Source organism: Uloborus diversus, chromosome 8 (assembly GCF_026930045.1).
Source record: "Uloborus diversus isolate 005 chromosome 8, Udiv.v.3.1, whole genome shotgun sequence".
NCBI classification, from domain to species: domain Eukaryota; kingdom Metazoa; phylum Arthropoda; class Arachnida; order Araneae; family Uloboridae; genus Uloborus; species Uloborus diversus.
In genome coordinates, this window is record NC_072738.1 from 135,848,583 (window position 1) to 135,861,095 (window position 12,513).

Below are 12,513 nucleotides of genomic sequence, written 5' to 3' on the forward strand. Positions count from 1 at the left end.
TTCTTTAATTTAGGTTATTTTTCTAAAAATAGACTGACGACAATATAAATGCGTCTAGCGGAGCAGAGAGAAAGAGAAGCTCTTGTGAAAACGATTCAGAAACGTTTCAGGAAAATAATGGGCAGCTAATGCGCCACATTTCTGCCGGTAACATTCCTTGCAAACACCAGGAACGCCCGCTAAAAGACAGAAACATTCCGGGAATCATTCTTGAATCTTTCTGCATAATTTAGAAATCTCCCAGGTTAAAGCCAGTTTGCAACCTTCTAGGGAAATTTAGTATGTTTAACGAAATTGATTAGAGCCTTCCTGATTTACTAAGAAAGCTCCAGAAGAATTAGTGCAACCACGGCCACAGCAGAACAGCAAGTACAGTTGAACTTACTCAATGGTCAGTTGGGTCGTTCAATGGTCAGTTGAACTTACTCAATGGTCAGTTAAGCTTACTGGGTGTCAGTTGAACTTACTCAATGGTCAGTTGTGCCGTTCATTGGTCAGTTGAGCCAATGTTCAGTTCAGCTCATTGGGCGGTCAGTTCAGCTCACTGGGCGGTCAGTTGAACTTACCCAATGGTCAGTTCAGCTCACTGGGCAGTCAGTTGAACCCAATGGACTGCAATTCTTTCCTTGCGAAGCTGCAGCTATCCAGAGACTTATTCGAACTGATTGGGAGCTTAGTCGATCTTTGCGGGAATAGATAAAAATATTTTTCACTACATCTGTATTCGTGTACCTTGTAGCAATTCAGGAAACTTTTTCAAAAATCTTTGATTTTACGGCAAAATAGGTTAAAACCTGGAGATCCCGAAACGTTACACGGAACTAATCAATGACGTTTAGGGTTTAGGATTTTTTTACAGTGCTGAGACATTCAGATAGATCAATAGAAAAATTGACATAGACCTTCTTTTTGTTATCTTATCTTCATTTTCTGGAGTTAAATAGGTATGTTAACTGAAAGTAATACCTAAAATAATATTTCGTGATTTACAAATGGAAGATTGCAAGAAAATTAAAAATCAAAGTTAAATTGCATGCAAGTTATATAAATCAAATTATAAATCTACTACCAAAAGCAGAATTCATTTTCTTTAACAATTAATTGTTTTTCTGTATTTTTTTTATTTAGAATTGTTTTTGCGGTTTAAAATGAAAACCATATCTGAGACTACAATAAAATTCGATCTAGAGTTCAAAAATACTGTTATCTTCTGCAGACATAAAACTTTTCTCATTTTGAGATACACGTACTAGACGTGTCTTCGGAGAACGTTGTATTTTATGGATTTTTTCCAACTTCGTTTCCAGTGCGAGCTGGCCGAAAAGGCGTAATATTTCAATAAAATGAAATTTGATACGAGTACGAGATCCAAAATATTACAGATTTGCAGTTTACATGTGAGTTGCTTACGTGATGTTGTAAAAAGATTTGCATCTGAATTATTATTTTATTTATTTATTTATTATTGCTAGTATTATTTATTTATTTATTAATTTATTTATTTTATTTATTTATTTATTTATTTATTTTTTTTTTTTTTTGAAGATTAACAATTAATCATTTTTGAAGATTGACCAACTCTTCGTCTTTTGAAGATTTATAAATTATTTTATTTATTAACCAATAAATGTTTGGAAGGTAGACCAATCCTTTTTTAAAGATTGGCATATTCATCATTTTGGAAGACTGACCAAATAATCTTTTCGGAAGTTTGAGCAACTAATCTTTTTAGCAGATTGACCGACTAATCTTTTTTTTTAATTGACGAACTAATTTTTTTTTGTGAAATTTATTAATTCATCTTTTTTGAAGATTGACCTGTCACACTACTACCAAACATAGCATTTAAGCGTTTAAGGATTTTGTCTTTGCGCTGGCAAACCTTATTATTTATAGTACTAAACACTAACACAGTTTATAAAACTAGGTATTATTTTATTCTTCCAACAACAATGTTTTCTTAAGTTTTGAGAGTTCTTCATTTTTCAGTTTCCTAAATTAATTTATGTTTTTTAAGTTATATTTATTAAAAATATGTGTCTCACTGTTCTCACTGCCAGGGGAACAGTGAGAAACAGTTTTACCTTTCATTTTTATTTTTTTCTCGTTTCTGTGAATTCGTAGTTTTTTCTACATCGACTTTTATAACACCTATTAGGGAGACAAATATAGTATCATATGAAAGAACTTAATTTCTCAGTTTTTATTCACAAAAAATGTAATTGCATTTTCTTGCCCCACTGTACCCACACGTTAAAAAAAATTCCAAACGTTACTGATTATTTCTGTGGAACGTGTCACGGTTTTGACGGTTTTTATCCACTTCCTGGGGAAATCGAATATTTTTTTTTTCTCAAAGAGTTTCCAGAATTGCTACAATTTGCACGAATGCAGATTCTTCACTGCTGTAAAAAATAGTTTTAGCTCCTAGTTTAAAGATTAACTGAGCGTATTTAATAAGTGTTTCGGCTTCAGTTTGATAACGGCCGTCCAGAGTGGCTCAGCTCCCAATGATAGTAAATAAGTCTCTGAATTTCGCAAGAATTGCAGGCTTTGTAAGAACTGCAGGCAAATCAGCAGGGGTGCCCACAAGGGGGGATTATGGCGCAAGTTGCGCCATCAAAATTTTTTGGGGGGATTTTTTTCCCAGATGGTTTTTTATTTAGAAAATAAAAGTTTTGAATTTTGGAAAGAAAAAATATTTAAACTCATTCAACAAGAAATAGAAGCATTAATTATCCTTTTTCCGCGTACTTTTCAGGGCCTTCGCCTTACCAAGCCCCCGTTTTTCAGAAGTGTCGCCGCCAATTTCATTTTAGCGATGCAACTAACGAAGAAGTGCTGCCATCTATCGGTATATAAAATAATGGAGGCAAGGCACTAGTATGCAGACCTCGACATAAATACAGTTGTAGTCAGTTGTGACTCTTGAATAGAATAGAATAGAACTAACGAAGAAAAAGGAACTCTTCGTTGTTTTAAAAAATTAAAATAGTAATTATAAATGAACAAATGAAATAATAGTGATAAAAAGGATTTCTTTCTGTCAAATTTGAATAGAAAATGTAATCTTAAAATACAATTTAGGAACAACCATGATTCTCTTTTATCAAGAGTAAGTAAGGGCCGCGGAAATATACACTTCAAACATTTTTATTAACACACAAAAAAAGTATTCAGTACAGTACACTCTTCACTTCTCCGCAGAGTGCGTATATCTGCCAAGTCGGAAACTATGAGTTCGGCTTGAATTTAAAACATTGTGCACAGAGTAAAATGCAAATAATGGGAGGAAGGACAGGCGACCAAACTAACATGTTCCACGCCTTGTCTCTCGGCGGCCCTGGTTGTACAAAACCATGCTTCATGATTCTGCAGTTAAAAAAATTAAAATAAAAATACATAAATAAATAGGACAGCTCATAGGATAGGGGTCGCCGAAACATTCCCATATGTATATACTTTTTTTTTTTTTGATGAAAAATGTTGTCCTGAAAATCATTGCTAAGTGGAGAAAAATGTATTGGTCGCCGAAATAAATTTGAAATAGAGAGATGGAGAGGGGAAAAAAAAACAGTTAAATGCAAAAAGAGATTTAAAGTATTATAATGAATACTCACACCAAAAGTTCTAAATGTTTGAATGTAAAAATCGTAAGTAAATCAAAGTTTGACCAAGAGATGCAGGTGGCACATTTAAAATAAAATGAAGTGGAATAGAGACCAAAGGTATCGCAGAAAATTATTACATCCGTTCAAAATGTTAAAAGTCCTTTTTCTAAGGCCGCAAATGCTTGTATTGCAAGAAAACAAAAATATTGTGCGGGAAATTGAAAACTTTATTATGGAAAATCCAAGCAAATAATTGTGTTTGGTAAATGAAAATTGGGAAAAAAATATTACCACAATATGTTTATCAATTATTGAAATTTGCGATGGAGATGGAAGGGACGTAGCCAAACTGAAAGGAAGAGTGGGGAAACTCCAAACCCTTCTTTTTACGTCCCAAAAGCTGGCCTGGATATGAGTTTTTAAAACTTAGGTTTTGAAAAATCCCGGGAAAACGCTCTCAAACCCCATCCCTTACCATAACGTCATTAAAGATGGCCTACACCTAAGTATTTAGGACTGAAATTTCGAAAAGCTGTGAGAGTGCTCCCAACGTAACTTCCGAGAAACGCCCTCTCAATTAATCATTCTTCATCATTCATGGTCGAATAAATTTCGTCTTTTGGACATTAATTTTTAAATAAACTCCCTGGGGTGTCCCGAAACTGTAGTTCTCCAAATATTACCGACGATCCTCAAAAATTTCATTGTTAAGGCTTCAATTCAGAAATTTTTTCGGGGTGATCTCCAAAACCTTCTACTCCTCTAACAGTATTTAAAATCGTCTACGATTGCGTTAATTGAATTTAATTTTGAAAATTTGCCAGGGGAGGACTTCGAATCTCTCTACCCATTAACAATACCGAAAATCTTTTAAAATTGAGGTTTCAACAGACCGAAATTTTTTCGAGAGAATCCCCCCCCCCCACCTCTCTATCTCTCTCTCTCGCCAGTATCATCGAAAAATGTCTTAAATCTCGCTTTTAGTGCTTCAATTACGAAACATTTCTGGTCTCGAGCCCCTTCAAAACCCCCCCTTTCATCGAAGGTTGGCTTAAATTGCGTTTTCGGAGCTTTAATTTCAAGAAACTGGCGGTGCACTAAATTTTAACAAAAAAAAAAAAAAAAAAAGCCTACAATCGCGTTTTAAAGGCTTCAAAATTTCAAAAAAATTTCCCGGGGGGGGACACATCTTTCTCCTCCTTAATATCACCATAGATTATCTAAAACTGCATTTTTCAAACTACAATTTTCAGATTTTTCCCGGGGGAGAGCCCCCAGTATAACAATCACAAGTAATTCACAATTGGGAATGCGTGCTTGAAGTTAGCATTTTGAAAAATTATAGAACGATGACCCCGAATCTCTTCCTTCCTAACATCACCATAGGTCGTCTAAAACTGTGTTTTTCAAATAACAATCTTGAAAAATCCCGGGGTTGAGCCCCAAACTCCCTCTTCTGAACATAATTAAATATAACGCACGGTCGTGTTGAGAATTTAAATTTGGAAAAGTTATCGGGAGAGGCTATCCTGAACATCCTCTCCCCCTTCCTCCCAAACTTAAAATATAGTCTAAAGTTGCGTTTTTCTATCTTCAATTTCGAAAAAATGCAAGAAGGTAGCCCTCCGACACCTCCTAATTCTGACTGAATATTATCCTTACGATTAAATTTATATTGCTAGTACTAAGGTCAAGTAATATGACTATCCCTGCTAAACCAGAAGCCAAATCTTCTTTCTCTCTCTCTCTCTGCATATTGGAACATGCGTTTGAAACAATTAACGGGCCGCCAAAACCGTACTCCCCTCCCGTCCCCAGTTTTTTTTTTTTTTTTTTTGACCAAGCGACGGCCCTGGTACTCCTTTCCAAAATTTAATGACCGTGTCTCTTTTTTAATGAAGGGAACATCACAGACGGCATGGAGTTAGTGTCCGTTTCAAAGCTGGATCAGACGATTTGATTTCTTTTCAATTTTTTAAATAAATTTTCTGGAAGTAGCACAATTCTGCATGATGAATGCGTGTGTAAAAATGATGAGAGGTAGAGAGGTCAAAAATGTTTTATTGTTTAATAATTCTGATAAGTATGCTCTAGTCTTCCGTTGATTCATTTACACCTCGACAATCATTAAGAACTAGTTTTGAAGTTTGTGAATAACATATTTTTTATCCCTCCAATTGACAATTAATATATTTTCTTCATTAACGAGCTTAAGCTTGAGAAGAATTTTTCTCCTTTCACTTTACTCCCATCTTCTCTACCATTTTTAAACTAATTGTTTCAATTTATCATTAGATGATTTTTAGTACAACTTTCAGTGATGTTTGTTACAACAGTCTGTTCTTAAGGTGCTTAAACTATGTTTCGTAAATCATATTTACTTTCTTCTATATCTGATATGTATGGAAGGATATTTGATTCATTAAAATTCTCGAGTTCTGATTTTCGATGTGTGCTGAATAGCCGAATCCATTTTTGAGGATTTCCGAAACATATTTGTCACTGTGTCTGATCCATCTTTTTTGGATATGCAACTTCAATTTTGGAAAACTTCCACGAGAGTGCCCCAGCCCCCCTCCCCCACTGTAGCGCCAGAATAACACCTTCTTTATCATCAAGAGTCATCTAAAACTGCGTTTGTCGAACTGCAATTTTGAAAAATTTATGGGAGAGAGTCCCTAATTCCCCCCTCTTTCCTTAACATGATCAAATACAAGCCTAGAATTGCGTTTTTGGAGTATCAATTTCAAACAATTGTCGGGGGAATGGCACCGAAATTCACCTTCCACTAACATTATCCAAATCTTGCAAATGATTGCAGACACGTGTTTCGGTGTTACAAGGAACACCTTTTTCAATGCAAAGAAGTGTGAGCTTTTGGATGAAAAGTCATCCGAGAAAAAGATTAACGTTGGATTACTGACATTTTAATTTTTTAGCACAAAGGTATTTATTCTTTATTTATTCTTTATTATCCAAATCTATCAAAACTGCGTTTTTAAAGCTACAAATTCGAAAATTTAAGTGGAACGCCCCCCCCCCCCTTATTTTCATCAACATTATTCAAAAATCGTGTTAAATTTGATATTTTGGGCTTCAATTTCGAGAAAATTCCGGGAGAGCTTCCGAAAACTCGTTTTCTTAACGTCACAAAGGTCGGCTACAATTGCGGTTTTAGAGCTTCAATTTCAGAAAATTGCTTTTCCCCCAACCATAAATAGCGTTTTTAAGATTTTAATTTTGAAAATTTTCCTGGGGCAAGCCCTAGGATCTCTTCTTTCCCTAACATTACCACAGATAGTCTAAAACTACGTTTTTAGAACTACAATTTTGAAAACAAAGGAAAAGCTCTCTTTCACACAACGTTAAACTATCTACAATTGTGCTTTTAAAGTTTCAATGTTGAAAAATTACCAGCAAGGGCACACTAGACATCTTATCCCCCAAACATCACCGGAGATCGTCTAAAACTGGTTTTAAAACTACAATTTCGAAAATTTTCCGGAGAAGAAACCCCCGAACACCCTATCTAAGTTACAATAAAATAAGATTCATATTTTATAGATTCATATTGCAAACATCTAGTAATGACTCCATCCCAAGCCTGGGTACCCAAAACTTGTTTACTCAAGGTGCACGAAGGCAAGGCTGGTAAACAATCCAACAATATTTCAGTTCAGATGCTATTTGTTAGCGCTACCCCCCCCCCCCCCCCATGAATTTGATTAGAAATTAAACACTCTAAAAACTGTTATATTTAACCCGATTCGAAAGCGAGAAAATTTTTGGAGGGGAATTTACGCCATTGAGCTTGGGGGGGATGGGCACCCCTGCAAATCAGTCTTGATACTTACTTACAATTCTGTCTTAACTTTGGCCATGTTTGCAATAATGCTTTTGGAGCTTTCTTGGTAAATCATGAGGGTGCTAAGCTATCATATTAAATCTACTTAAGTTTTCACTGCAGATTCCAGAGACACGACTGTCTTTAACCGGGGAGATTTCTGAATTCTTTAGGAAAGATTGCAGGAAAATTTCAGGAAGGTTACTGAGTTTTAGTGAAAATTATTCCTGTTTTTTGAAAGATATGTTACTGGAAGAAATTGGGTACATCAGCTGCCCATTATTTTCCAGGAACGTTTCTGAATTGTTTTTACAGTGCCCTCTTCCCCATACATTTTGCATTTCCTGAAAAAAAAAAGAGACAGAGAGAGAATTTGGTTTTTGTGAACGCTTCTAAAAACTATTTCTGAATATTTTTACTTACACCCTTACTTAACGCAGAAAAATTAAAAATTGCTTTTGATTATTCTTAAGATTAAAAAAAAAATCCATATTGTCAACTGTGACTGACATCCGTTTGTTACATATTTTCACTACACAAAATCCGAAGCGTCACTTATTAAATCCAGGTAACGGTTCGTAATTCTAACGTTTTACATCAGCCTCCTGTGAAAAACAGAGCACCAAACAGAGGGGTAATCTTGAGCCCCCATCAAGCACTAAAAACGATTCAGAAACGTTCCTAGAAAATAATGGGCAACTGATGTGCCCAATTTCTGCCAATAACATATCTTGCAGAAACCAAGAACATTTTCCGCTAAAATTCAGTAACCTTCCTGAAATTATCTTGGAAGCCTTCTGAAAAATTCAGAAATCAAAATTATTGTAGCTTTGAAGGAATTGCTTGCAATTTCGTCTTAACTTCGGCCATATTTGCTGTAGGCACCTTTTTGGTAAATCAAGACGATGCTAAACATTTTTACTTAACACATAGGAAGTTTTCACTGAAGGTTACGGAGTTAGTCCAGAAGCATGATTGGCTTTTATTGGGAACGTTTCTGAATATTTCAGAAAGTTTCCAAGTTATTTTCAGGACGATTACTAACATTTCGCAAGATATGTTATTGGCAGAAATTAGGCGTATTAGCTGCCCATTATTTTCCAGGAACGCTTCGAATTTTTTTTACGGTTGAGAAAAGTTAATCATTGCAAATGAAAATAGATTAAATCAGGATAAATCTTAAAAATACAAATGTATTTTGCCAAATTGTATTTTCCTTATTGATTTCTTTTAGACGTAAAATTAAATCGATCATTGTAATGATTATTGTCGTCATATTTAGGGGTTATAGCACAAAAAATTGTTCCGCCGCCTTAATGACAAATAAAGAGAGGGAGAGAGAGAGAAAGAGAGACAGAAAGAGATATAAAGACAATAAAATAAAATCGCGGAAGAACATTAATGTACACCTGTTTAATGGGTACAGAATTAACGCACAGACTGTACAGTTGACAGTCTTATAAGTAAAAACTTCAGGAACTTGATCAAACTGAACATGAAAGAACTGCAAAATAACTGTAATTTAAGAGAAGAAAAATAGAAATAACTTCATTTTAAAATCTATTGAAGCTGATAATTTTGAAATAGATATTGTCATGAGATTTCATCATTTGAATGCCAGTGAAAAAAAAATCCAGCAATAAAATCAATATTACTTCTAGGCTGTCAGTTCGCAAAATGCTGCTGAGAGTGAAATCATGTGAAAACTTTCTTAAAAGAAACCATGAGATTTTAATTATCAAACTCGTGGGAACATTCCTTGAGTTGAAACATGGCCGCACTTGATTCGCTTATGCTTTACAGGCCTAGACAATTTATGACTTTTCTTTGTTAAACCGAAGCATCTAGTATCCTAAGATAATTTTCTCTTGAAATTCTCGAAAAATGCGGAACTTCATATGTTGCACAGTTTGACCGCAAGAGGCGCTGAACCCAATCCTGTGTATCCACCAATCAATGGCAACGTTTCAAAGTTAAGAACGAGAAACAGGGATTGCCTGTAGCGCTCTTTTTGTTGCCATGAATTTCAGTGATTGCCAAGGCCTATAAGCGTAAGCGAGAATCAAGTGAGGCCATGGTTGAAAACAACATGGCAGTATGACTATGAAAATACACTTTACTTTCCTTTCATTATAGGTTCTCACAAATCTCAATAATGATTGGTTATCTTATTCCGAAGTGGAGTAACTTCTTTCTGTGAATTTAGTTTATATTGAGATTAGACTAGTCAGTGAATGAACGGATCAACACCACTTCATTTTCAGACATTAATTATATCGTTATTCTTCTGCATTTGTCTGCATCTTCAGCATTTGGTAGAAGAAAATTAGCATAATTTTATTGATATTTGTAACGGTTAAAAACAAAATGGAGAAGTTTAATGTTTCTTTTTCACGTGTTTTGGAGATTTAAACGAAATGTAGTACATCAACTCAGTAAATGAGCACTTTTAACCATCAGGGGACAAATTAATTTCTCAAGCCCTTACTTTTTGCTGTTCCATAGAAGAAAGTTGCATTTTGTAAAAACGTTTTGAATGTTTATTTTTTAAAAATATTACAAGCTATTGAACCCCTGGGGGTGGGTTCATACGCTAGTCGGACTAAACAACGTGTCTTTATTCGCTTCTGCATTCTATTGTACTATAGCCCTTATTCCAGCAACCGCACGGAATCACTCAGCTTCGGACTGACGTCATAACTCTCTCCCCCTGAACAGAATTCCACAAACAGAGACGGTTTGAGGGAGGAGTTATGACGTCAATACGAAGCTTAATGAGTTTCATTTTTGAATTTGGTCTTTAATCTTATACGAATTCGTTATATACAGTCTAACCATCGATTAGATGGAAAGGCAAACATCCGGTTCACAGGCGGAAATGGACGCTTCTATTTGTTTTCGGGGACGTCAGCTTTTGTTTATGTATGCTAGCCTCTAAATTAAGCAGAGTCAATGAGCGGACCAATCCCATACATTCCGTGGACAGACTGTACGTTTATTTGTTTATTTTTTCCCTACTTAACTTTATTTTCTCTTTCTTTTAGGGTCCCAAGATGTAGCCAAAGACCTTGCCAGATTACGCAAACTAGGCATCACACACATCCTAAATGTTGCCACGGGCGTTCCAAACTGCTTTCCGGCGGAGATGTCCTACAAGCGGCTCAACATACGAGACCATCCCAGCATGGACATCAAGCACCATTTTGAGGACTGCTTCAGGTTCATCGACTCTGGTCGCAAGCAAGGTTGGGTATTTGTCCACTGCAATGCTGGAGTTTCCCGAGCTGCTACCATCTGCATCGGCTACCTCATGAGTCGTCAAGGCATGCGTTTCAAAGATGCCATCACCAAGGTGAAAGACGCTAGACCAATCATCTGCCCCAATGAAGGGTTTATCAGACAGTTGAAAGAGTATGAAGAAGAACTCTTCGGTGGTTAAACCACCTGTTAAATGTAGCATTATCATTACATGGAGCAAGGATCAAAATTTAATGTATTTTCGAACGAAAAGCACCAAAACTTGTTACAGTGATATCTGTGTAAGTTGTACACTTGCTGTGCACTACTTTAGTGGTCATTTTAAGCAGGTGATCAACTTATAGAGGTTGAATTATAAGATAATATCTAATTCTGTGCCTGAAAATTGTGGTCAACTTAGACAGGTGGTCAACTTACAAGGCTGGTCAACTTTACAGGTTTTACTGTATTCTCATATGACTTTAAAATGCAGGCATCTGAGGACTTTTATTTCCAGTTTTCCCGGAATTGTTTTCAGCATCAGGGAGCCAGCATTTTTCTACATTATTTGATTAGTGTAAGACTTGAAAAGTTGTATTAAGTATTTGGAATCGTATGATTAATTTGTGACGGGCGTTTAAAATTTGCTTTGAAACGAAAGGAAGTTTCCACCATTTTAGCTTGCTCGTGAAAATTGCGCTATATGCCATTTGGATAGGCAATTTCAAGGGTGGTTTACATTAGTTTAAGATCACCAGATATTTCAAAGCCTGCTGGTTCTTTAAAGTATGATTGGTATGATCTTTTTTTTTGTCGACCAAACTTTTTTTTTTTTGAACTTAATTCAAAAAACGAATGAAATATTCAATTGTTGGAAAAGTGATGTGTATAAATTTTACTGACTAAATTCATCTCTCTTTCAACTAATTTTGTAAAACAGAAAATTAACGTCTTAGCTCTATAGCAGCAACTAGTTTTTTGTTATAGTATACACGTGACTTGTGAACCCTCATTTTCATCATGTTCTCATGCATTTTTCCATACATGTAATATTTTCCGTGACACAAATACATTGCATTTATGATGTATATGAATGTTTTGTTTTTACTTTCGGAAATAAAAAGCATTAAATGTATATTTGTTACTTAGAGAAAATATCATTTTAAATGACTATTTATTTTGTTCTTCTTTTTTTTTCTTCTTGAAATACGAAAGATTTTTATGAAGATAAGCTTAGAAACTGCATAAAAAATAGCAGTTATATACAATATTTAGAATTATAAAACACATACACACACTGAAAATGTATGAATTAAGGTTAATCAGATTTTGAGTAGATAATTCAATAGATATTGGAAACATTTATGTAGAATTTGCTGCGCTATCTAGGGGAATTTTGAACGATAATGGTATTCTTCATCGTAAGATGTAGGATCCGTTCCACTGAACTACAACCAGATCACGACACATAATATTTATTATTTACAACACAAAGCAGAAGACAAAACACACGCGGGGAAAAAAGACGTCCGCCGTCCCCTGGACTACAAACAGACTTCTCTCTTTTTTGAACTTTCCCGTCCCCGAAAGAGGGAATTGCACACGGAAATGAACATGATTCAGTGTAAAGCCTATTTACTACAGATTCGGCCATCCTACTGGAACTGCTGGCCTCATTGACTGAACATAAAATTTCGATGTATGAAGACGAACACAGTTAAGCTTTATATAATCACAATGAAAGCAAATATAACAAAACAAAAAGAATGCAACGTAATATTAAATTCGTGAATAGGGTAATTTAGCATGTTAGCCGATGAA

General features: G+C 35.2%; 1 protein-coding gene across 1 annotated transcript in view; it reads left to right on the forward strand.

The window, feature by feature from the left end:
- Window positions 1-11,865, forward strand: part of LOC129227661 (dual specificity protein phosphatase 19-like) — a 30,012-nt gene extending 18,147 nt beyond the window's left edge. The window contains exon 2 of the mRNA XM_054862253.1: window positions 10,500-11,865. Coding sequence (XP_054718228.1) covers window positions 10,500-10,894 — 395 coding nt within the window. The 3' untranslated portion in view covers window positions 10,895-11,865. The remainder of the gene's footprint in view (window positions 1-10,499) is intronic.
- Window positions 11,866-12,513: the final 648 nt, after the last annotated feature.